The 26,096-nt window shown below is 48.6% G+C and overlaps 1 protein-coding gene across 9 annotated transcripts in view; it reads left to right on the top strand.

The window, feature by feature from the left end:
* Window positions 1-16,686: 16,686 nt before the first annotated feature.
* Plekha6 (pleckstrin homology domain containing A6) overlaps window positions 16,687-26,096 on the top strand; it is a 141,843-nt gene continuing 132,433 nt past the window's right edge. For 7 of the 9 annotated variants that reach the window (XM_036202352.1, XM_036202353.1, XM_036202358.1 and 4 more), the window contains exons 1-2: window positions 16,688-16,784; window positions 23,105-23,181. In XM_036202352.1, the coding sequence (XP_036058245.1) occupies window positions 16,702-16,784; window positions 23,105-23,181 (160 nt within the window). In that variant the 5' untranslated portion in view covers window positions 16,688-16,701. Of the gene's footprint in view, window positions 16,785-23,104; window positions 23,182-26,096 lie in introns of all 9 variants that reach the window. The other 2 variants (XM_036202349.1, XM_036202350.1) reach the window with 1 other exon arrangement.

Here is a 26,096-nt window from a genome sequence, read left to right as displayed (position 1 = left end):
GGGCAGTCTACATTTATTTATTTTATGTGTGGAGGTGTTTGCCTGCATGGTTGTCTGTGCACTGTGTGTGCAGTGCCCAAAGAGACCAGAAGGTGGAATTGGGTCACCAGGGACTGCAGTTACAGATGGTTCTGAGTTTCCATGTGAGTGCTGAGAATTGAACCTGGCTCCTCTGGGAAAGGAGCCAATGTGCTTAACTGCTGAGCCATCTCTTCAGGCCCTAATTTTTTAAAATTTTGAGGCAGATTTTTTTTTTCTTTTTCCTTTTTTGGTTTTTTGAGACAGGGTTTCTCTGTGTAGCTTTGCACCTTTCCTGGAACTCACTCTAGCCCAGGCTGGCCTCAAACTCATAGAGATCCATCTGCCTCTGCCTCCCGAGTGCTGGGATGAAAGGCGTGCGCCGCCCGGCCTGAGGCAGATTTTCATGTAGCCCAAGTTAGTCTTAGATTCACTATGTGGTTGAAGATGACCTTGACATGACTCTTGTGCTCCCACCGTACAAGTGCAGCAATTACAGGCTTGTGTCACCACACCAGGTTTAGATGCAGTTTTTAAAAATGTGTTCTGTGGGTTTCAGAGATGGCTCAGCAGCTAAGAGCACATAAAGCTCTTGCCAGAGGACCTGTGTCTGGTTCTTAGCACACCACATCGGTGGGTCACAACTGCAACTCCAGCTGCAGGGGACTCGATACCTCTGACAACCAAGAACACCTTCACTTAGGTGCACAAACCTACACACACGCACATAATTAAAAATAATAAACATATGTCTGAAAAATACTTTCTAGATGTAACTCTCTTGAGGATATTTGTTTTGCAAGTATTTTCTCCAGTATGTATCTTGCTTTTTCATGTTTTGGTTTTGGCTGTGGTTTTTCGTTTTTTGTGGTTTTTTTTAGACTTGTTTTATATATGTATATATACATATATAAAATCTAAATTTATTATATATAAGAATATATATTCTCAGAATAAATCTAATCTTTTTTTAGATTTATTTTATATATATGTATATGTCTGGGTGTACGCAGGGAGACCAGAAGAGACTGTTGGATCCCTGGAGCTGGAGTTACAGGCAGTTGTGAGCCGCCTGAGATGGGTGCTTGGAATAGAACCCAGGTCCTCTACAATAGCAGTAACTACTCCTTAACTCCTGAGCCATCTCTCCAGCTCTGTCTGTCTGTTTTTTAAGACAGACTCTTACTATGTAGCTCGGGCTGGATTAAATTTGCCTTAGCCTCCTTGAGTGCTGGGATTATAGGCATGGACCACCATATCCATCTCTAATTAAAATTAACTCCTTAATTATTTATTTAATCTTATTTTTTCAGACCAGGCTTCACTATGTAACTTAGGCTGACCTTAAATTCGACATGTAGGCTCGGCTGGCTTCAGCGTCATGATTACACTAAGCACAGCTTTATTTTTAGAACCGGCTTTCTTCTCTTTTCCTTTCTTTTTAGGGGTGCTGGGGATTGAGCCTGGGGTATCACTCTGACCAGATAACCAGTCTATGACCAAGCAACATCCCCAGTTCCTCAATGACTTCTAACAATATTGTTGTGGTTAGTGAACATTCTATGTTTGTTTTCATCATTTCAAGTTTATTGAGACCCATTTTATGTTGTAGCATATATTTATCCTATGGAATATTGAAGCATTTATCTAATTATTCTTTATTAATAAAATTCTGGGAGTCAGATCTAGGGGTAAGAACCTGAATGACCAGAGAAGTGGGAGAGAAGTGACCAGTGACCTCTCTTTCCTCCCTTGATCCAAGAGGGCCGAGAATCTTTCTAAACCCCTCCCTACTACTTCCTGTGTCTCTCCATATGTCCTCAGTCCTCCAAAACCTCTATGGCTAATTTTGGTCAGCTAGTAGCCAGCTTTGCCCTCTGATTCAAAATAAACTTTATTGTCAGTCTCGGGAATGTCAGAATGTGATCAAAACATCCCTACAGCATTTCCTCCTTTCTGTCTAAATAAAAAGGGAAGGTTTTTAACTCCAACACAGTAAAACTATATACGATAAGAACAATTATCAGGAAAGAATTATATTCACAATGTCCAGTACATTTGCAATTGGAGAAAATACTCCATTATCTGTCCTGTCTTGGTGAGTCCAAAGTTTTGTACCTAATTCATTTCCTATCCTAACTTATATTACCAACCCAAAACTATCTTTTTTTTTTTTTTTTTAGCTGAGGATTGAACCCAGGGCCTTGCACTTGTTAGGCAAGCGCTCTACCACTGAGCTAAATCCCCAACCCCTCAAAACTATCTTTTTTATCAAATGTTTTTATCAAAACATTTTCGTGGCTAAAGAATTTAAGCTTTTATGTCTCTCAACCTAATTCACTTTACACTTCTTTTGTGAATTTCTTTTCTGAATTTGGTAACAAGGAAAACCGTGACTATAACTATCTATTCTTCAACCCCATCAGAGACCAAAGAAGGATATAATATTACCTGAGTAAACAGGAAGTGCAGAGCAAACAGCTTCCAAAACTATAGAAATGACAGAGACACTTGGCTGCCTGGACAGTCACCTAAGGTTCTTCTGCAACATTAGGACATCTGTCTTCAACCTAAAGGCCTATAATGTCTGACAGATTTATCTGTGAAGCAGGAATTTTGAAGGACTATCCTATCTTGTCTTGGCAAAGTTCAGTAGTCACTTTCTTTTGTGTCCTGCTTGTCCAGTTTGGACAGTGTACTGTCAGCAGTCAAGGCAAGGGAAGTTTCTCACCCAGTGGCTCACTTTGCCACAGTAAAAGCAAACTCCATATGGAGCTGCTTCTTCTTCTTCTTTTTCTTCTTCTTCTTCTTTTTTCATATTTATTTATTTATTTATTTATTTTTCTATTATCGGCTTGATACAGTATGAATTCTTATCCTTATAGTGAAATGTTTCATTGAGGCTTGCCCGATGATTGAGTAAAACAAAAACTTATTATAAGCCACAGTCATCCTAGGGTCCCCCCTGCTATGTAGCTTCCCTGGTTCTGTGGGTTGCAGTCTGATTGTTCTTTGCTTTATATCTAGTATCCACTTATGAGTGAGTACATACCATGTTTGTCCTTCTGGGTTTGGGTTACCTCACTCAGGATGATATTTTCTAGTTCCACCCATTTGCCTGCAAATTTCATGCTGTCATTGTTTTTCTCTGCTGAGTAGTACTCCATTGTGTATATGTACCACATTTTCTTAATCCATTCTTCAGTTGATGGGCATCTACATTGTTTCCAGGTTCTGGCTAAGTAACACATATTCATAGTGTAGAAAAAGATTGTTCCACAGTAAAAATACCATCAAAATATCACACAACAGGGTATCCCAAATATACTTGACAATAATATACATTCCATTATTGCTAGGTGATGGGTCAATTGGTCAAATTGGTTGATGGTGTTGCTCCATGTACCTAATCAACTTTCTGTGTTGGTGTTATAGCAATAGTTGGAGTGGGGGAATGTAGCTAAATTGGTAGAGTGCTTGGCTAGGGTGCACAGAGCCCTGAGTTCAACACTGCAAAATGCAGATGTGGTTGCTCAGGCCCCTAAGCACAGCATCAGGAGGTGGAGGCAACCTCAAGGTTGTCCTTGACTACACAGCAAATTTGAGGATATACTGGGCTGTGTGAGAGCATGTCTCAACAAAAATGGTAGTTGAAAGAGAAATACCCAAATAGCAATTATTATTGTTGAACTGAATGGTTTGTATATATACGTACTCACAACTTTTTGTTGTTGTTGTTGTTTTGGGGACTCTTACTTGTTTATCTTCCTGATTTTTTTTTGTTTTATTTTGTTTTTTGAGACAGGGTTTCTCCATGTTGCCCTGGCTGTCCTGGAACATACACTGTAGACCAGGCTGGCCTCACACTCAGAGATCTGCCTGCCTCTGCCTCCTGAGTGCTGGGATTAAAGGCATTCACCACCACCACCTGGCTTTATCTTCCAGATATTGTCCTCAGGGGATATTTAGGAAAATGAAGACATATTTGGTTGTTGTATCAGTCACAGTAAGCCATTAAGTAATATGGTGCCATGTGACTCAGTGTCTTACTTATATCTACATACAAAAATTATGAGCTGCCAATATGCTAGATTTACTTCCAAAAGTGACTTTTCTTTATCTTGTATAATCAGACACAATTTTAGTCACAATTACAGATACTGTGCTAAATTACATGCAGTATTCCATAAAGTCTAGCTCTATATGTTTCATATTATGAGAATGTTAATAAAGTTATTTGCAGTCTTTGCAAACCAAAACCAAGCAATTGAACAAACAAGAAAGAATTGCCTGTCTTTGCTGGTACTCTCAATTGCCCAGCTCTCTCCTAGCCCTGCTTGTTTATTTTTAAATCTTTTTTGTTTTGTTTTGTTTTTGTTTTTGTTTTTGTTTTTTTGAGACAGGGTTTCTCTGTAGCTTTGGAGGCTGTCCTGGAACTTGCTTTGTAGACAGGCTGGCCTGGAACTCACAGACATCCACCTGCCTCTGCCTCCCGAGGGCTGGGATTATAGGTGTGCACCACCACCACCCGGCTGTTTTTGTTTTTTTGAAACAGTGTTTCTCGGTGTAACAATCGTGGCTGTCCTGGAACTCTCTTTGTAGACCAGGTTGGTCTTGAACTCACAGATTCACCTGCCGCTGCCTCCAAGTTCTAGGATTAAAGGTGTGTGCCACCACCACCTGGCTTTTGTTTCTAAATCTTAAAAAAAAAACAAAAAACAAAAACAAAACCCAAAAACAAAACCAGAAAACAATCTTCTTTATCACATAGTTACTATTTCCAGTATATTCTGTAGATTGAAATTTTTTTCTTTGAGGAAGGACAAGTTTATTTTGGTTTGCAGTTTGAGGGCACAGTCATAGCGGGGCTGGTGGGCGGGGCTGGTGGGGGAGGACAGGTAGGGGAGGTATGGCCCAGGGGCCTGAAGCAGCCATAGGAAGGAAAACAGAGAGGTCCTTCTGCCTCCACTTCCCAAGGGTTGGAATTCCTGGGGTGCACCACCAAGCTGGATATCTTAATATCACTGTTTCAGGATTCTGTATTCTCTCCAGTCTTCACTGGAACTTAACCCGAGAGCCAGTCGGAGAGATGATTCTCCCTGGTTTCCTTCCTACGGCTCTTTGAATGTCAAGAGAACTTGATACTGATTCAGGAAAAAAAAAAAAGGCTTGAGCCCCAGTTTCCCATGGCCACCAGCTGTGTGCTCTGAGTAAACTGCTTTAGTCTTATGAGGCCATCTATAAAATCTGAATAATATCTCCCAGAGTAATTGGAAAGATTATGTTAGTATATGAAAAGCCTTTAGTACTCTGTTTGGTATATAATCAAACACTGACATACCACGCGTATTGTGTTATACAGACGTATCTCCCAGCTTAGAGATGAGGACTTTGAAGTCTGGTGACCTGTTCCACCTACTCATGTCACATGGCAGAGCACTGGGGTTTCGATCCAGTTTGGGGCCAGAGCCCATGTCTTTGACTCTCATGCTTCTTGTTGTTGTGAATGTTTATTTCTTCTTTTTGAGTTAGATGGAATGAAATTTGGTCTCTGGAAAGTAAGTGCTGCTGACCAGATGAATATTGAGGACATTTAAAAATGGAGAGACGAAGGACATTTCAAACAGAAAAAATGAAAATATCGGCGAGGGTAAGTTTTGTTACATGGGCTCTGTGTGATATGGTACTTGGAGTGTTGAACTAACAAATTGGGTCTGTGTCCACGTACGTAAAGTGACAAGTCACTGGGGGAAGCGACGTGGTCAGGATGGTTCTTTTGGAATGCTTCAGTCATCTGACAGAGGGCTGAACTGAGGAGCAATTAGAATAAAAAGATGGAATGTTCTCGCATGATGGAAAGTTCTCGCATGCACGTAGGAATGAACTAATGAGCTTGGACAATGCGATGGACACACAAAAGCAGGAATCCGATACAGTTGTCAGCAGGATTCAGAGGCCAACAGAGAGAGAAGAAGTCACTAGGGATTTCTTGTGCTTGGTGACAAGGAGGGACATAGATGATGTTGTTGAGAAGGGATTCGGACAAAGGAGTAGGTTAGCAGCAGCGGATGGAAGAGCTCTGGTTTATATAGTCAACTGAGCATTTTTGGAAGAAGTGACCTGGGCTACCTGAGGGAGGTTTTGTAGGTTAGTCTCAGGGGAAGAAAGGTGCTGGGTAAGAAATGTCATGTGGAAAGGTCGAAAGGAGGGAAGGTGGAATTCACAGACCGGAGCGGGAGCTTTCTCTTGAGCTGTAAGTGGTATGGGAGACTGAGAGGGTCCCGTGAGTCCCTGCATCTCCCTGTTCCCTCAAACCTCCCACCAACCTCTCTTATCGAGCCTTTCCCTGAAGTCCAAGCTTGGCTGAGAAGCACCCCACCTTTACCAGGGTGAGAGGCAGGAGCAGATGGAATACGAGACTAAAGGAGTCTGTGTGGACCTCCGTATGGCTCCAGGAGTCGAGTGAGAGGATCCACTAATTGACCCAGAATCCGCCGCTTGCTGGGATGGGGACTCAGAGCAGGTCATATTTAATTAAGAAAATGAACATGACATTTCTTACCCAGCACCTCTGTAACTACAAGCCAGATTTAGTTAAAAAGGTTGATTTATAGACTGAGCATGGTGGCACACACCTTTAGTCCCAGCACTAGGGAGGCAGAGCCAGGCTGATCTCTGCGAGTTCAAAGCCAGTCTGGTCTCCAAAGCGAGTTCCAGGACAGGCACCAAAACAACACAGAGAAACCCTGTTTCAAAAAAAACCAAAAAAAAAAAAAAGTTGATTTATGCATCTTACTAGACCATGAACTCCAAAGCAAACAACAAACAAACAAACAAACAAACAAACAAACTTGACCATCTTAGTTGCCACGGTGAACCCAGTGCCTAGCACCGAGCTTGGCTGACTCTCATTGATTTGTCCACTATCATTCATGAATACAGGGACAGGTTCTGTTCCATATGCTGCATGTTCATTTACTCAACAAATATTTACTGAGCACTTACAGTGTGTGCGGCTCTGGGCCAAGTGCAAGAAACACAGATTTGAACAAGATTGTCATGACTCCTGTGCAGAGGACCAACTATCCCTATGGCCTCAGATTGAGAAGTTTCCTGGTGCAGGTTTTCAAGGCTAAAGCCAGCACTATCCCAGGTAAACTGGGGCACTTGGCCGGCCACTCTGCTGCTAGGTTTGGGATCCGGCAATGGGGAGTGCCTTATACAGACACAATTGGGGGTGAAAATCCAGTGCTTTATTTTGGACACATAAAGTTTGAGATGCTATCTAGTGTCCCATGGAGATGGATTATGTGTGTGCAAAGCCCAAAGGAGAGATTGGATCAGATAGAAATGTGAGGCCGAAAGTCTTTATGGAATTTACAACCATACATGTCTAGGAAGACCATACCAGTAGGGCACAGAGAAGGGCCTGAGATGGATGCCCTGAGATGGACATTAAGCAGAATCAGCGACCCAAAGGATTAAAAAGGAATAGTTGATCTGGGCATGGCAGCACACGCCTGTAATCCCAGAACTTTGGCGGCTGAGGCAGGAGGATCCTGAGTTTGCAGCCAGCCACCTTGGGGAACTCCTAAGGAGTTCAGTTCAGGATAGTGAAGACAGGCAGGCAGTTACTCAGGCTGTAGCAACGACAAACAGAAGGATGGCAGGCCGGCAGAGAGGCCGCCCTCCTGGGTACATTTGGAAGGAGACTAAGCGATGGGAGATAAATGGAGGTGGCCTCTCCAGGCGTTGGAAGCCACTTCACACAGGCAGTCCAGGTTAAGCAGGTGGCAGGATGGCTGGGGCGGAAATGGAGGCATGGCGTGCTGGTGTTGGAGGCCAGAGAGCAGAGATAATCGCCTCCATCAGAGATGTCCCCTCAGATGAGAACAGGAGAGCAACCGAGATTATGAGTATATGGGGGACAAAGAGCAAGACGCCCCAAGAGCCCACATCACTTCTCGAAGAGGAGGGAAGCAAACAGACAAAGGCTAATGAAATGGCAGCTGTAGGTGGGGTGGGCTTAGGAGCTGCTGTATTGCTTGTTTGAATGGCAGAAATCTCGAGTTTAGTTACAGGCTTGAAGAAAGGAAGTATGTGAAGTGGAGGAGGGAGGATGGATAAGGAGGAGTGGAAGTTAATGATGGAGTAGGATTTCCTTCCGAGGAGCTGACCAGAGAGCGACTCTTGTCAGATGGGAACACATACAACATTTAGTTGTGGTTGAGAGGGACGAGACAGGTGGGCAGAGCGAGGTCAGACTGACTCAGGGGTGGGGTGGGGGGGGGGCTAGGCAGTGCTGGCTGGACTCCTTCCTGATTGCCCCACCCCCCCCCCCCCCCCCCCCCCGGGAAAAATTTGGCCAGCTGCTGAGAGTGACTGGAGACACAGCAGGGCACATGTGGAAGACTCCAGTGCAAATTTATATGAGCATCAATTTGTTTAACTCCGACAGTGGCTTGGCCTGATGTTTTTCTGGGCCCAGGAGCAGAAAAGTAGGCAGATTAAGCTGGAGGAGAGCTCTGAAGAGTGGATACAGCTGAGGACATGGATATTGGTCTTGGAGGCGGCGCAGTGACCAGCTGGGCAATGGTACGGAATGATACAGGACCTAAAACAGGCTTTGGTTGACAGATTAGGAGCAAATTCAAGAGACGAAAGGCTCCATAGGAAGACAAGACGCAGGAAAAGAGTGCGTGAGGGTGGGGCCACACCAGGACCAGAAAGAGGAAGTCCAGGGAGCTGAGGGGCAAGAAAGTCCCAGGTACTAGGCCTTCGGTGCAGGAGATGTGTGTCAAAGGGTGGAGATGAGTTGAGTGGTGGAGAATGTCTTCAGATTGGTTCTGAAATCGCTGACGGGAGGGAGGAGAGGAAGGAGCTGAGCCAAGGCCTGGCTGGCTAATTTCCATGAAGTAACCTAGGGGCGGTAGGGACAGAGGCAGTGAGGGGAAGAAGGTGGCCGGCTAAAAGCAGAAACCTTTTTTTCACATAGCCAGGTGCCTTCTAAGCTGATTGAACTAAACAAAACTGAACCACAGTGCTGTGTTAGTTCAAGGAAAATGCCACGATCAACATCAGCTGCTATTTTCAAGAAAAAAATAAATAAATAAAATCCAGGACAGACATTGAAAGTGGCTGGGAAAGAACGGAAAGCCAAGAGTCAAGGGGAGACCCGGAGGACCAGCAAGGTGACTGTGGGCCTGTGGAGTACCACCCAGCTTTCCTCTCTTGTCTCCCACCACATCAGCCCTTGCCTTCTCTTCTGGAGCCGTTGGTGACAGCTTTCTGCCTCAGGACAGTGTGCTGGCAGGAAAATCAGCCATGTCTCTTGGGCTGGCATCATTCCCAGGAGGAGCCGGCGCTGAGGCTTCAGAAAGGGAGCTGAAGGAAGCATTCTGGGCTCGCTACTCTCCGGTGAGCAAGGGATCATTAGCCAAAACCATCATCTTCCCAGGCTCATTCTCAGACCCACTTAACAACAACCTGAGCGGCCTCTCCACCTTCTCCCCAGCACAGCGGAGCAAGTTGCTTCCTGCTCAGGCAGAACCCACCCTCACCTCCGTCCTTGTAGAATGTAGGTGTCATGCACACGACTTAAAAAAGTAAAACCCACACCCTGCTCATTTACTTCTTTACCTATGTATTGCGTGTGCATGAAATGCGTTTACTTGCTTGCTACGAGGCATGCGTGGGTGTGGAGACCAGAGAGCAACTGATGGAAGTCAGTTCTTTCCTTCCACTCTGTGGGTCTTAGGGACCAGACTCGGTCAGGCTCAGCTGCGCGTGCATTTCCCTGCCGAGACATTTTGTTTGCCCTTCTTCCCCCGACTCTTTTATATATATATATATTATTTAAGACAAGAGCTCTCTGTAGTCCTGGAACTTGCTATACAGGCCAGGTTAGCACTCACACTCACAGAGAGATCCGCCTGCCTCTGCCTCCGAGTGCTTAGATTAAAGGCATGTGCTGCCATACTCCACCTTTTTTTTTTTTTTTTTTTTTTTTTTGGAGATGTGGGTCTCCCTATGTATGCCAGGCTAGCCTTCAACTCTCAGTAATCCCCCTGTCTCAGCCTCCCCAGTGCTAGCATTACATGCATCACCAGACCCAGATTTATACACGAGTGATTTTTTTCCTTCCTGTCTCTCTGCCTATGTCTGCCTGCCTCTCTGTTGCTCCTGAGTGATGTGAATATTAAAAGGCATACCCGCTGTGTGCAGATTTCCTGCCCTACTTCACTGACTGGTACTCGGGCTCCCATGGGTTCCTTCTGGTTCAGCCCTGGCTTTCTACCTTCTCTGTATCACGTCATCCCCTTTGTGATTGCAGACAGCCTTGTGGCTGCCAAGCCTTCCAAATCACGGCAAGTCCAGGGTGCATCTCTGTTCCCCAGAATCTCCCGTATCCACTGCCGCTCTCCTTGGATACCTTGAAGCCATCACTGTACGTGCTCAATTTTGAGGTTCTCTTCTTCTTCTCCCAGACATACCTACTGTCCTTGCAACCCACCTCCCTCTCAGTCGGTGGTAACTCCTCCTAGTGACTCAGGCTGAGAACCTCGAAGCTGTCTCTTGCTCACACCTAATTATGGCCTATCAGTGAATCCTGTCATGTCTACCTTCAAAAGATCTGACCATGTCTTCCCACCTGTACCCCTGCCACCTGAACCAAGCCGTCCTCATACAATGCCCGTGCCACTGCAGTAGCTGCCTCTCGGGAATCGGCGTCTAGCCTATTCCAAACAGCCGCTCGAAGGAGCCTTAAGAAGACTGTCACTACTCCTGTGCCTGGCCACACAGGCTTCGATTCGGTGTGAAAGCAAAGTGCAGAACAGTGGCCTGGGCAGGTCTCCTAGTGCCCCTCTGTTCTTCCTTATCTCCTACCTTTCCCCTCACTTACCTTCCGCCAGCCACACTGGCCGCCTGCTGCTCATCAGCCATGGCCAGGATGCTCTTAGTGCTTACTGTCTCCTCTGCCTAGAGACTGCTTCCCGGGGGCCTGCCCTCCCCACTCCCAGCCTTTCTCCAGGGTCATTCTTGGTGCGCCCTTCCCTGAGAAGCCTAGATAAAACACAGACGATGATGGAGACAGCCACAGTGGCCGCTCTTCTGCTGTCCGTGTTCCCTCTTTTCTCCGTAGGCTCGTCATCCTCTGGGACCAAATCCTCACCGAATGGGAGCTTGATGAGAGCAGAAACATCCATGTTATTACCGAGTCTCCTGATGGAGAACAGACCTGCAGAAAGACTCAGTAGGGATCTGTGAAACAAATCAAGCTGTGGAGAAACTTCAACACCTTCTGGATGTGATGGGGAGATATATATATATATATATATATATATATATATATATATATATATATATATATATATATATATATATATATATATATATATAACACAAATGTGCATAAATGCTATTACAGGAGTCCTGAGATCTGAACTTTGGTCCTCATGATTGAGCAGCAAGCACTCTTAACTATGTCAGCCCCACAAACTCTCTTTCAAGCTCTTAAGGGAGCACAACTTTATTTAAGCAACTGGTCTGCCTGGGGGCTCTGCATATTTATGCAACTGCCTCTCCCGCCAGCAGAAGTAAACTTTCCTTTTTTTGGCTTCCTACTTCCTGTAAGACTAGGAGCAGGCCACCTTGCCTGAGGTGACCATGACTTATAAACACCAGCACTCAGTAAAAGCCACTGAGGTGGCCATTCTTTTATATAGAGTTGGGCAATGCTCTTCCTGTAACTAGGTGAGTCTGGCCACACATGATTACATGGTAGAACTGCGGTTCCAACTGTCACAGCTCTGGGGTGCTTCCCCTGGGTTCCCCAGTGTCCTCCATGGGGACAACATGGACTTTAGACAGGATGATCAGTCAGATTCTTTTTTGTTTGTTTATTATTATTATCTTTATTATCTTTTTTTTGTTTTTTGTTTTTTGTTTTTCGAGACAGGGTTTCTCTGTGTAGCTTTGTGCCTTTCCTGGAACTCACTTGGTAGCCCAGGCTGGCTTTGAACTCACAGAGATCCACCTGCCTCTGCCTCCCAAATGCTGGGATTAAAGGCGTGCGCCGCCGCCACCACCACCTGGTTCACTCAGACTCTGAGCTAACATTGTAGCTTTCTTGAAAGGATCTATCCACAAGACACGGAAAACATGCTTTGTCAGTATACAGAAGAAACAGATTTTTTTTTTTAACCTTTGTACTGTCTGTGAATTTTTCAGTTGTTAGGGACAAAAAACTCAACTAAAACCAGCTGAAACAAGAGAGCGTGGGGAAAGGCAGCCCTCTGGAAATTCCATGGTTAAGTGTCTTCTGGTCATTTGGGATCTGGGAATGGGGACCAGGAAGCCCAGCTTCCTTCACCTACAGCCCTGTTTCTCCTGTGTCAGTTCACTTTCTGGCTGGCTGTCCCTTGACTGTCCCAGAAGCACCAAGAGGGCCCCTGCCAGCTTCTTCCTGGAGATTCTGGGATCCTTACATACAGCGTCTCATTGCTCTGGTATGACTCACACATCCTTTCCTGCGCTAGTTTTTATGCTGGAGAAGGGGTGGGGGGAGCTGATCGGCCAGGTCTGGGCACAGCCCTTCCCTCCGCAGGGGAGGTGGGTGGACAGCCTGACCAACAGGCAGTAATGAGCATGGCAGAGGGGCAGGGGTCACCGGGAAACTCGGAGAGTGCTTCACTTTAAGAGTGTGTGTGTGTGTATCAATGTGTGTCTTCCACAGCACCCAGAGGCCAGAGGCCAGCTTAGAGGTGGTCTTTTTCTTCTGCCGTATGGATCCTGGAGACTGGTCTCAGGTTGCCATGCTTAGCAGCAAGTGTCTTTACTCCTGAGCCTTGTTTTGAGGCAAGGTCTCACTATGTAACCCTGGCTGGCCTCAAACTCACAGATCTATCTATCTCTGCCCCCTAAATGCAGGGCTTAAAGGTGTGTAGTGCCATGCCCATCTACTTTATTACCTTTTATTTTGTTTATTTATTTATTGGTCTTTCTTTCTTTCTTTCTTTCTTTCTTTCTTTCTTTCTTCCTTCCTTCCTTTTTTTTTTTCCCCAGAGCTGAGGACCGAACCCAGGGCCTTGCACTTGCTAGGCAAGCGCTCTACCACTGAGATAAATCCCCAACCCCTAATTATTGGTTTTTTGAGACAGGATTTCTCTGTGTAGCCCTGGCTGTCCTGGAACTCACTCCATAAACCAGGCTGACCTTGAATTCAGAGACCCAACTACCTCTGCCTCCCGAGTGCTGGGATTAAAGATATTCAATACCACTGCTTGGTTTAGTCATTTTATTACCTTTAGAAGTTTATTTATTTATTTAGTTTTTTGAGACAGGGTTTATTACCTTTTAGGGAGATAAAATGTGCTGGGGAAACATACAGTTAAATCTCTGACTCCATTAACAAAGCATCTAAGGTTTTCTTCTTAACATATCAACTTTCCCTCTCTCTTCCAGGTAATCGTTGAACCAAGAGGTACTTTGGTTGTGCTTTCTATTCTTTTCCTGATATTTTGATATTAACCATAATTGATAAATAACTAGAATGTAGGCTGGGGTGTGGTGCAGAGACAGAACACTTACAGAATGTTCAAGGACCCAGGTTCCCTTCCCCAGCACTACAAAATAAATAACGTCACAGATAGTACACTACAGTTAGAGAAAGACTTTCAGACCCAATCTTCATTTCAGACAAGTAAAAAAAAACTGAAATAGCAACCACTGGCTTTTTCTTATCTCACTGAGTGTCCTCGGAACTGCAGGCTAGATTAGAGACTTAGCAAGACACTACCTGGGGACAGGGAAATGGTTCAGCAGGCGAGCGGGCACCTATGCTGTGCAAATGTAAGGACCTGAGCCCAGACTCCCAGCACCCACATAAAAGCCTGGTGTGGCTGGGCACACACCTGTACCCCAGCACTGTGATAGGAGGTGGAGAGAGGATTACTGGGCCATCAGCCCGGCCCCCAGGTTCAATGAGAACCTGTTCAGTGAAAGATCCTGTCCCAAGGGAATAAGGCAAAAGTGATGATAGAACAGAACACCTAACTTCCTCTTCTGGCCTCTGCTGCACAGGCTCACCTTGCTCGTACACACACACACACACACACACACACACACACACACACACACACGGGAAACAATCTTATGAGGAGGCCAGCTTGAAGGCCCTCTCCTCAGAGAAGACAGTGGGGCTCCACGTGTTTCAAATAGGTCTCATTTTGTTCCCATTTTGTCCCCATTTCCATTTCCACCCACATGCGGCCCAGGCAGCCGCCCTTACTGGTTGCTCAGGTTGGACAGGGAGTGTGCTGGTTGCTGGTATTTTCCCTTAAAGCATCTTGGCAGGATTCCTGGTAGTTTAGATCCTTGGATATCACTGGCTGGGCAGGTGGCTGTGCTTTATCAACAGGATGAGTCTTACAGGTGTTTCACAAGGCCCAGGAAGAAGTTTGTTCTCTGACCCCTGCCTTCCCCAATTCAGGGACTAAGGGACTCATTCTTTTTGCTTATTAGACATGGGCCAATTTACCACCAAATGTAGCTTTTCCTGCCAGATGTATACAGGCTGGTATATTGCTGGTTTCTGCTTCTTTTTTTACCTGGAAAATGGACTTGCATAGATCTGGCAGTTAGAGCCAGCCTCTCAACACTGGCAGAGTTCCCTTCCAGGAAGAATGAGGTAAAGAGCTCGGGGCTGGGACACTAATGGGCAGGCCCTTCTTAGCCACCACCTCGTGACCAGCCCTTTCCCTCTCTCTGCCTCAGTTTCCTAAATTTAAGACAGGAGGATTGGCCCAGATGGCCCCAGAGGCATTTTTGAAGCCCATCATCTATTAGCTGGTTCTTCCGGGTTAGGAAGGGTCCCTGCCTGGTTTGTTTTCCAAAAAGATCTCCACTTGATATGACTTACTGTTGCTTAGTGTTTTATTTACTGTGCAAATTCCACTCAAAAGTACAGGATTATGATTGGAATTAAGAGCTGTCCCTAACTAACCACGACTGTCCCAGGCAGTGTTCAAGCACTAGCCAGCTGCTAGCCCCAGCCAAGTGCTGTGGCTTCCAAGTTAAGTAAGATGGAGGCCTCCCCTGGGCTGTGCATGGCTCAGTCAAGGAGACGGATGAGTAAATCAGTCATTTCATTGCACTGTGATGAATACCACTATAGCCTGTTTATAAGGTACATGCAGAGAACGGCCGTATAAACCTGGGGTGGAGCCGTCTGTGGTCTCCAGGAGGAAGTGTCGCTGAAGGGATGCATGAATCACTTACCTGAATGGAATGGGGACAAATCTTTTTGATCACAGTGTCTGCTCAACAGATACCTGCCACCTATCATTCCACACATCTTCTCCCTTAAAGACAAACATTTCTCCTAGTGCCTACCTAGTAATTGCTTGGGTCTGTCATGTGAGCACTAAATTGGAGTCTCTGGAGCAGGTTTTGAGTAGGTTGGAAAGCTGGATGGTCTGTGGTATTGTCCCTGGAGGCAGAAGAACCATGGGCTTCCAGAACATTACATATATATGAATAATTATTTAACTTTATTTTATGTGCATTGGTATGAAGGTGTTAGATCCCCTGGAACTGAGGTTTCAGACAGTTGAGAGCTGTCGTGTGTGTGTGTGTGTGTGTGTGTGTGTGTGTGTGTGTGTGTGCTGGGAATTGAACTCAGGTCCTCTGGAAAGCAGCCAGTGCCCTTAACCACTGAGACATCTCTCCAGCCCCACAACATTATATTTTATTCGTCAGTTTGGAATGTTGGAAACCCGCATTCAGTTCACACATGCATATCCCTGTACTAGCATTGCCTCCTTTTTCTTTTTCTTTCTGGTGCATGGTGGGAAAAATGAATTGGAGGGACCTCAGGGCGGTCGGAGTCTGAGAAACCTCTGCAGTCTCGGCAGGCTTCTTGGAGGTGTCAGGCAGGAAAGGTGAGGACTAGCTGGACTAGTTAGGTTAGGCACCTTAGCTGGAAGGGCCTCCTAGATGCCGGGCTGCACTCGGCCGCACCACCCTTCCCGCGTTCGACCTTTGTTCCTGCACTAACCTCCCACCCACCGGAGTGGTGTTGTTATCACTTCCCCCTTTCTGCGCGGTGCGTGACTCGAGGTTCGCCCTCGGCGCCTGCTTCCCTGGCCGCGCGGGGCTGCGGGCGCATCCCGGGGCTGTGAAGTGTCCTCGGCGGCGCAGCCAGGCCCCGCCTCCGGCCCCGCAGTTCAAGTGCAGGCTCGGAGCGGCGAGCCGGGGCGCACCTCGGCGCAAACCTGCGGGCTCCGGGGGAGCCTCTCCCCGGCGCGCCGGCTGGCGGGAGCGGACGGAGGCCGGCGCTGCCCGTTAGCAGCCGCGGCAGCAGGAGCCTCCTAATTACTCACCACGCTAATTGCCCAGCACTGAACTTCAGGAGCCGGTCTGAAGCGGAGCTCCGGGGCGCAAGAGGAGGCTGGAGGTGTCTGGGGCCGGGCCCCGCCAGGGTTAAGTGCCCGCCCGTCCCCGGCTGGCGGCCAGCTCGCCTTCCGCGGGAGGCCGGAGTCCTCGCCCGGGGACCGGGAGGTGCGCCCGGACCACACCGGGCCCCCTCCCCCATCGCCGCCTCTAGGAGGCGCAGAAAGTGGGGGCGCCGGCCTGGCGCGGGGGGCGGGCGCGGAGAGCCAGAGGGGCTGCGGGGACAGCGAGATGGCCGATGAGATCGACTGGCTGGACCTGCCAGGCCGATGGACCTACGGAGTGGACCGCGGCGGGAGAATCTTCTTCATCAAGTATGTAGTGTGCTCTTTCTCGCTTCCCCCCCTCTCCACCCCCTTTTCCACTTTTTCTTTAAAGTTGTGGGACTTGAACGGTGGCAGGGCTGGGGGGTCAGGCTGGGGTGGTGGTGGTGGTGGTGGAGGGAGTCGGGGTGACTAATAAGTTTATCAAGATACCTGTTTGAATGTGACTCCCGCCTTTTCCTCAATGGGTCAAAGTCCAGCTAAGGCTCACCGGCTTCCTTCCCTGAGCCGGAGAGAGGCAGGGCAGGCGAGGCGGCCTTGGGGCTCTTCCCCGACCGACGGCCGCACCCCGCAGCAGGCGTTCTTTCAGCCCCTACACTAAAAGGAAGCCAGGCGACTTCTTTCCTCCAGACTTGGGCAAAATGACAACGTATTAGGAGCCCCTGCCTCTGCCACCTGCTCACTGCAAGACTCCAGCCCTCAGCTCGGCAGCTCCTCCCCCTGCCTGCTGCTTCCCTGGGTCTGTGGTCAGGAGGCTGGAGCCCGATGCTTGGAGCCTTCTTTGCTGCTCTCAGTGATAAATTAGCACCGTTCTATTAATTTCATAAACCAAATGGCTGTGGCATAATCTCATTATAGCAAAGTGGCCCTGTTTGGCCCCTTTTTGGCTGGCTTCTCTAACAGTCATCCTTTGCCAGGCAAGAAATCTCCCCATGATATATAGCAAGTGTGGATAGCACAGCAGTTTGGACTGTTCCCACACTTGACAAGCTTCCGCTTCCTCAAAATAGCCAGTCAGAGAACATTAGGCTGAAGAGAACACAGGGGCAGCCCTTGCATTGTTAGCACAGGACCTAAGGTATGGAGAGATGCACAGTATCGGTCTGAGGTAGGACCGATGGGACCACTTGTCAGACATGGCACAGTGACAGCCCGAGCCTCGGCTGCCGCATCCATGGTTGTTGGGGTTTCCGTTTCCACACTAGCTTAGCACTTTCTTTTGTTATTATCACCACTGCTTATCATAATTGATGCTGAATTATATTATCTTAGCAGTAATTTCACGAAAGTTCTTAGCCCTGGGTTAAGATCCTCAATAACAGAACTCCAGGATTAAAGAATCGCTTTCCTCAGTGGCTTGAACCTGCAAAACCTATAAGAATTGTCTAGGTTCAGTGTGGTAGAGTGTGCCTGTGGTCCCAGCTACTAAGGAGGCTGAGGCAGGGGGATCACTTGACCTAAGAGTTTGAGAACAAGCTGGGCCTCTACCTCAAAACAAACAAATAAACTAAAATAAGAAATCATCCAATGAGCTTACTGAAAAGACTCATTCAGGGCTGGGCATGGTGGCGCACACCTTGGATCCCAGCACTCTGGTGGCAGAGGCAAGGGGATCTCTGAGTTCCCAGCCAGCCAAGGTTACAAAGTAAGACTGTCTCAAAAAACAAACAACAACAACAACAACAACAACAACAAAACCCAAAACCAAAAACAACAAACAAAAAGGACTGAGCCCTGAGTCGTCCATTTCCCACCCCACCCCTCTTCCTATTCTGAGCAGAGACAGCCCAATGGGCTGAATCCTTAAGAGCTCCTGATGTGGTGACCCCGAGTTTGCCTCCCAATTTCCTCCTAACCTTCCCTGTAATTCCACAGTCTCACATGGAACATTTACTCTTTCCAGCAATACAAAAATAAAAACAATAAGCTACATGCTTTGCCTCTGAGGTGGTGGGAGAGATCTCGGAATAACATGGTATACCCTGGGAGGCATTTTCTTGTGTGATGCTGCCTATGGGACCCAGGAGGGAACTAAGATGGAGACTGAGGAGGCTGTCCGCGGAATGAGTGCCGGACTGAAGCTAAACAGGAAGGGAAGAGTATAGTGGCCTTGGGCAGTGGGAGGTCTCGTAAGAAAGGCAAGGGTGGGGCTGCAGAGATGGCTCAGAGGTTAAGAGCACTGCTTGCTCTTCCAAAGTTCCTGAGTTCAATTCCCAGCACCCACATGGTGGCTCACAACCATCTGTAATGAGATCTGGTGCCCTCTTCTGGCCTGCGGGGATATGTGCAAACAGAACACTATACATAATAAATAAATAAATCTTTAAAAAAAAAAAAAAAAGAAAGAAAGAAAAAAGAAAGGCAGGGCAGGCTTGAGGCAAAGGTACCCGGAACCCTCTTGAGCTACAGTGGAGATGGAGTGGCAGCTTCGGGAGCTGTAGAGAAAACAGGACAGAAAAGCAGGAATGCATGAGCTATGTTAGACAAGGGGCTGTCACTCTACCCTGCAAGAGACAGAAAGCTGCAGGCGACTTTACCCCAGGGCTGGATACTGCAGGATCTGCAGCCAGGAGGGTCCCTCGGGCAGCTGTGAGGGATGGGAGATGTACTGTGGGGGTGCTGTGCAAGCTGGAAGTCTGAGACAGCTGCTGGGGCCTGAGCGGAAGCGGGGGGCGGGGGGGGGGAGGCAGCGGCGGGAATGGAGCTGAAAAGCTGAGAGAGCAGAGGAGCATCTCTGGGGAGAGGATTAAGAGTGTCCCTGTGGGGGGCTGGAGAGATGGCTCAGCAGTTAAGAGCACTGACTGTTCTTCCAGAGGACCTGGGTTTGATTCCCAGCACCCACATGGCAGTTCACACCTGTCTGACACCCTCACACAGACATGCATGCAGGCAAACACCAATATCCCTAAAATAAAAACAAATAAATTATTAAAAATAATAAAGCTGGGTGGTGGTGGCACATGCCTTTAATCCCAGCGCTTGGGAGGCAGAGCCAGGTGGATCTTTGTGAGTTCGAGGTGAAAGGCGCAAAGCTACACAAAGAAACCCTGTCTCGAAAAAACAAAAAAAAAAAAACCAAAACCACCCCCCGCAAAAAAAAGAATGTCCCTATGGCTGAATGTAGGGAAGGGAAGAGGTACCTCATAATGTCTCCCTCGATTGGTGGAGATTAACACTAGAAGACAGGAACCTAGCTTGTGTGTATGTAGGGTGGTTTGGTGGTGGGGTATAAGTTCAATGGTGAAATGTTGAACTTGAGGTCCCTGTGTGTCATCCATAGGGTTGTGTAGCAGCTCTCTGCATTATCTGGCATTTGAGAGAAGCCTGAGCTAAAGAGGGTCTTCTAGGAGCTGTCCTGCAGAGGTGGGACCGCCCAGAGTGTGAGCAAGGGGACAGAAAGATAGCCAGGCAGCATCAGTCTTTAAGGAGAGAAGAGGGAAAGACAGGCCAGCTTGGGAAGGAGTTAGGAACCAAGGGGTTCAAAGGTGAGCAGCGCCGGGATTGGAGAAGAGAGAAGACATGGAGCTTGAGAAGGAATTGGGAAGCAATGATCAATAGTGATCAATACGGCAGAAAAGCCAAGAGCCAGAGGTTAGGAAGTGGCTGATGTGTGGGAGGGCTCTCCTTAGTGGGGAGTGGTGTCAGGGAGGCTGGGAACAGAGAGCAGAATAATGGAGATTGGTGAGCAGGATGCCAGCCAACAGGGAGAGCTTGAGAGACTTGCTCCCAGGGAGGATGCTGGATTGAGGAGGGTGCAGAGAGGAAGTTGGAGGGGAGGAAGGTGTCAGGGAGAGGGAGATGGGGAACTGTGCCCACGTGAGACCCAGACAGTAGTGGAGGGAAGGGGGCTTCATGCCACAGGGAGATGCAGTTCATGATTCAGGCTGGGGTTCTCAATAAATGAGGAGCTATAAAAGATGGGCAAGAGCAGGGAGATAGCCCGAGGAGAGTATTAGCCTCAGAGGAGAGAAGACTCACTTCTCCAGTGTAAAAACAAGAATGAATGGATAGGCGAGGAACTGAGCATGTTTGCAGGTAGGGTAGATATTCGGGGAACCTGATGGTTTTGACTTGTTCTTCAGTTACGGGCTGTAGAGAGTGCAGTGTGGTAGGGTGTGTAGGAGAGGCAAGCTGGGACTCAAGGCTGGTTGGGGGGGGCTAGAACTAGAGTGGCTACCCACTGATAGAACCTGAGGTAGGACATAGTTCTACCTGGAGATTGGCTTTGTAGTGACGCCAGCCCTCCCAGGTCCAGCTTCTCCATCAGTGCTAAGGCCAGGCAAACCCAGCCAGGCTAGGTTTTGGGCCAGGCTGACAAGGGGAGGTAACAGAGGGAGCTGAAGACTGTGGTGGAAAAGCCATCCTGTGATGGGGCGATCCACAGCATCTGGGTGATGTGGAGATGGAGGGGAACTCTGGGGAGAGCAACTGTGTGAGAGGAGAGGAACATCCCGGCAGCATAAAAGGCTGAGGACACTGGCTCCCTCACGCCTTTTGCATTCCTGGCCTTCTCTGGCTTCTAGCCAGCACAAACCCAGACCCAAGGTCCCACTGTTAGAGGCCAGCTCCTATAGCTCCCAGTGACTCCAAGTACAAGAGCTCACTAGAATTGTGACTTAGTTTCTTCTCTGCTTGATAGAGGGGTGGGTTAGTTGGAGAGTCTCTCTGTACAGCAGGTGTCCAGCTTCAGAGAAAAATTAATGAAGTCGCTGGACGTGGTGGCACATGTCTATAATCCCAGCACTCGGGAAGCAGAGGCAGGCGGATCTCTGTGAGTTCAAGGCCAGCCTGGTTTATAGAGTGAGTTCCAGGACAGCTAGGGCTGTTACACAGAGAAACCCTGTCTTGGAAAAACCAACCAACCAACCAAACAACCAACCAAACAAACAAACAACCAAACAAACAACCAAACAACCAATTAATGAAGTCAAAAGAAAAAGTAAAAGGGCACATGTCCCCTCACAGCCCCCAGGTGTTCATAGCAGCTTTGCGTGTATTGGCGCCCAAGCTGAGAACAGCTTGTATGTCCGTCGCACGGGAGTGGATGGGCACACTGGCGCACTTTTCATGAAATGGTAAAGGGCCATTCGTGAATCACTGATACTAACTACAGGGTGGAAGAAAGAAAAAGGGAAGGAAGTTAAGAGAGAGAAGTCTGGCTTGTGTGATTCCTTCTGTGTATGTCCAAAGCAGATGGGTGTGGCTGGGGAGGGGGGAGATAGGAAGACCCAGGAGGGTAGACAGGGCTGGGAGGGTGGGAGACAGGACGAACAAGGAGGGCACATGGAGCGGGGGGGGGGTGGGGGTGGGGGTGGGGGTGGGGGTGGGGGTGTTTCATTATCTTGATTTAGTGGCAGTTTTCAAGGTGTTCTTCACATTTATCAGAACACTAATTTATACACGCACGCAGTTTCTTGTCAGTCTTACTACAGTAAAAGTTGAGTAGACTCTTTGTGGATCTTATGCATGTCAGTATCTCCACCCCACCCCCCTGCACCTTGTCCATCCTGAAATGGCCATGACTGGTAGGCAGGAGCTTCATGTTGGGACACATCTGGAAGAATTAGTGTTCCTCGGGTAGTGGGGTTGAAGAAAATCTATGAGTTCCTTTGCCCTCAGATCGACAGTGTTGGGGAGCCCCCTCACTGGGTGTTAAGATACTGGAAACAAAGTGGGCAGTGGGCAGGTCTGAATTCTGGCTTCATCACTTTCTAGTGTGACCCAGGCAAGTTACATAACTTATCTGAACCCCAGATTCAAAATCTGTCCATTTCCCCCCCTTTTTGGTACCGGGGGTAGAACCCAGGGCCTTGTGCATGCAAGGCAAGCTCTCTACAATAGCTCTGTCCTCAATCCTTATTCATTTATTTTAAATTTTTGATTTTTTCGAGACAAAATTTCCCTGTGTCGTTTTGGTGCCTGTCCTGGATCTCGCTCTGTAGACCAGGCTGGTCTCAAACTCCCAGAGATCTGCCTGACTCTGCCTCCCAAGTGCTGGGATTGAAGGCATGTGCCACCACCACCCGGCCCTTTTTTATTTTTTTGAGATAGCATTTCAAAATGCTGTGTGGCTCTGGCTGGCCCCCAACTCCCAGAGATTATCTGCGTCTGCCTTCCAAGTGTTGGGGTTAAAGGCATGCGCCGCCACACCCAACTTTCTGTCAGATTTCTACATGGAGGAAATGCTGTGACTAAAAATGTCCCCTGCAGAGACTCTTCACAGTGACCACCTCTCAGCCACCTGAGGAATTGCTGGTTAGAGGGCCCCGCGGTCACTCTCAGGTGGCCTCGTCAGTGAGTTGGGCAAGGGCAGGGACATTCCATCCATTGTAGTAGTGCTGCACCTGCAGCCTACGGGGTCTGGTCTGTGTTTCTGCTGCATGCCAGTGTGTCTACGTGTGTCTGTGTTCCCGCTGGACTCTTCGAAGCCACGATGAGATGCTGCTCACCTCTGAATCTTCAGGGTTGGCTCCGCAGATATGAATACAAACAAATGCGTGGCAGGGTGGGTGTGGCCATCTCAGGAGGGGAGAGCGCTGCTCCAGGAAGCCTTTTGTGAACCTGACCCTTCCTTATTGGTTCTTCCATAGTGATGAGGAGAAGTCAACCAGCTGGGTGCACCCTGGTACGGACTCACCCATCCAGAGTGGATACTCTTCCAGCCCAGGTAAGAAGTCACCTGAAGCTGTACCCTTTGCAGTTAATGTGGAGACAACAGCTTGAGGTGGTCACAGGAGCTCTTGGCCCCAGACCGGCTTTAACTTCTTTGCCATGGGTATACTCATCCTAGGCTCTGGACGGCCCCTGGGGAGTAGAACAGGACACCTGTAAGGGGTACATTTCCACAGGTCTTAGAGGACAGAGTGACCTGAAGGTTGCTGCTCTCCCGAGGCTCCTGGACTGGGCAGACCCCAGCCACCGTGCTACATGCTAAGTTGGACTGATTTCCATCTGTGCTACTTAATACAGCTGTCCTTAGCTATGTGTGCTAGTGAGCAATGGGAATGTGGTTCATCCACGGCGGGCTGGAAGTCATTTTAATCAATTTAAATGCAAATAACCCTTGGTGGCTGGTGGAACTCCTTCAGCTGAGGAGAAAGAGGCCAAGACTAACACTGGTCTCCTCCTTGCCCTCTTGGGTCTCCATGGCTAGTGGGAAAGGTGGGATGTGTACAGGCCAACGCTGTATACAGAGGAAACAGCTGGAGAAATATTTCAGCTGGGGTTACAGAGGAAAGAGCCTGGAGGCCTGGGGGGCTGCAAGCGAATGAAAGGCCTTCCTCTAGGGTGAGAGGCCAGGAGGGAGAGGGGCATGAGCAGTATTGTGGGAAAGTCTCCTGTCCCTTTACAGCCCATACCTGGCCAGACACCAGCCTCTGTCACTTACAGGGCACAGCTAGCTCTGCTGGACTCGTTGGCAAGGGTTTGACCTGGCCAGAGCCTACTTATTTAGATCTTGCCCGGGAAATCAGAGCTGAAGCAGGCTTCAGAGACGATGGAGTTCAACTTTTGCATTTTAGGGGAGGAAGTGAAGGACAGAGAGGAACTACTGGGCTCCAGGCCACCTGGCTAGTAAGTGAAGTGGGGTCATGGTGAAAGGCACATTCAGAGGTGCAGAGACCTAGTTCCTGCGGTGGCTCTCTTTGCCGTTAGTTGGTCGTGGGCAGGGGCTTGGCTCCTCTGGGACTTGGTTTCTAATCTGTGTAAACGGGATAGGATTATAAACCTTACAAAGTGGTAGCAAGCAAGCGCCATGCAAAAAAAAGCTGGCACCCCAAGAGGTGGTGGCTGGGGGGGCGGGGCAGTTTGCAGTTGCCGCTGTCCAGTCTCGAACTCAAGTGAAGTGAGGCCACCTGCCGCCATGTTGCAGCTGGTTTCTTCTGCTGGTTGGTTGTGCTGACGCAAGGCCTCAGCTGCTCCAGTTGAGAGCAGCATTGCCCTAGGTCGAACTTAGAAGGTTCTCAGGAGCCCGGGGGACAATTCTTTCCATGTTGGTTGCAGACTGACTGGTTGTCCAAGGCTGGGAAGGAGTTAAGATGCCCCTGAAGCTTGCTGGGAGGGCAGCTGCCTGAGCGGGCACTCCGCCTGGACAGGAACATAAGCGCTCTTGGTGTTGCCCAGGCAGAGAGTGCAGTGTGGAGGGAAGTTGCTAGAAAAGGCAGAGGAGAGAAACCACCCTGGCCCCTTTCCCAGCACATCACAGTGGCAGGATTATTTATGATTCTGACCCAATGGGGATCCCTCTACTTAGGGAGACTGCCAACCCACACACCCTTCTGAATGGGAGAGTCCTCCCCCGGGGACCGAGGGGGACAAGTAGCATTTATGGAGCCACACAGAGGCAAGAATGTAGGCTCTGGAGGTGGCAGACCAGCGCTCCCATCCCGGCTCAGACACTTCCTGTGTGACCTTAAGCAAGTTGACTAGCCTGTCTGGGCCTCAGTTTCCCTCTTGGTCTGACACCCGGTACATTGCATACTGTACAGTAGATAGACTCCTAGAGGTGCCACACGTGTCTGAGAAGGGACACCCCACTGAAGGGCAGCTGCTGAGATGGTATGGTATTCCTCTGGGCCCGTTCCTGGGGGGCCAGGAGCTGAGTCCACTGTCTCGTTCTGCTGAAATGGCAATAATGATGGAAGCCCAGGATCTTCATAAACATAAGGGACTATGATGGGTCCAAGCTGCTCCCCCGAACTCACGCTCTGCTCTTTGCCTATGTCACCAGAAGCAGGTGGCAAGACAATGCAAGAGTCAGACTAGCAGAGGGTGGCTGTGCCTTGAAACGCCCTGCCCCAGGCAGGCATTTGGACTGACCAAGAGGTGAAGCTCCCATTTTCCAATATGTCAGCCAGGGGGCTCCTGCTCACTGTAAGAGGAGTGATCCCTTCGGGCCCTGGCTGGTGTCTGTTCTCTCCTGTGGGGTGGGGGAATCTGTGCTGGGAAGGTGGGACCTGGCTGGCATGTCTCTTTTGGTGGCGTGAGCAGTGTGCTGGCTAGTCTGACGTCAACTTGACTCACGCTAGAGTCATTACAGAGGAGGAAGCCTCAGTTACGAAAATGTCTCCATAAGATAGGGCTGTAGGCAAGCCTGCAGGGCATTTTCTTAATTAGTGATTGATGTCAGACGGTTCAGCCCATTGTGGGTGGGGCCATCCCTGGGTTCTTGTGGTCTTGGGTTCTGTAAGAAAGCCGTGATGAGCAAGCCAGTAAGCAGCACCCCTCCACGGCCTCTGCCTCAGCTCCTGCCTCCAGGTTCCTGCCCTGTTTAAGTTCCTGCCTCCACTTCCTCTGATGATGAACAGTGTTATGGAAATGTAAGCCAAATCAACCCTTTCCTCCCCAAGTAGCTTTGGTCATGGTGTTTCGTCGCAGCAGTAGTAACCCTAAGACAGCAGGTGAGTCGAGACCTAACCGGGCTCTCTGGAGAGGGTGTCCATAGTGCCACCTGGCCAAGGCCACCTTCCTCAGTGATTCAACCCTTGTCATTCTGAGATTCTGCCATCAAAAGCCAGTCTCTGTTTTCTGAGACCTGTTTCTCAGGTCCTCAGTGCCTGTGGCAAAGTAGTTTGGAGGTCCTAA

The sequence above is a fragment of the Onychomys torridus genome, chromosome 11 (assembly GCF_903995425.1).
Source record: "Onychomys torridus chromosome 11, mOncTor1.1, whole genome shotgun sequence".
In the NCBI taxonomy this organism is placed as follows: domain Eukaryota; kingdom Metazoa; phylum Chordata; class Mammalia; order Rodentia; family Cricetidae; genus Onychomys; species Onychomys torridus.
This window is presented reverse-complemented; position numbering and strand designations above follow the sequence as displayed.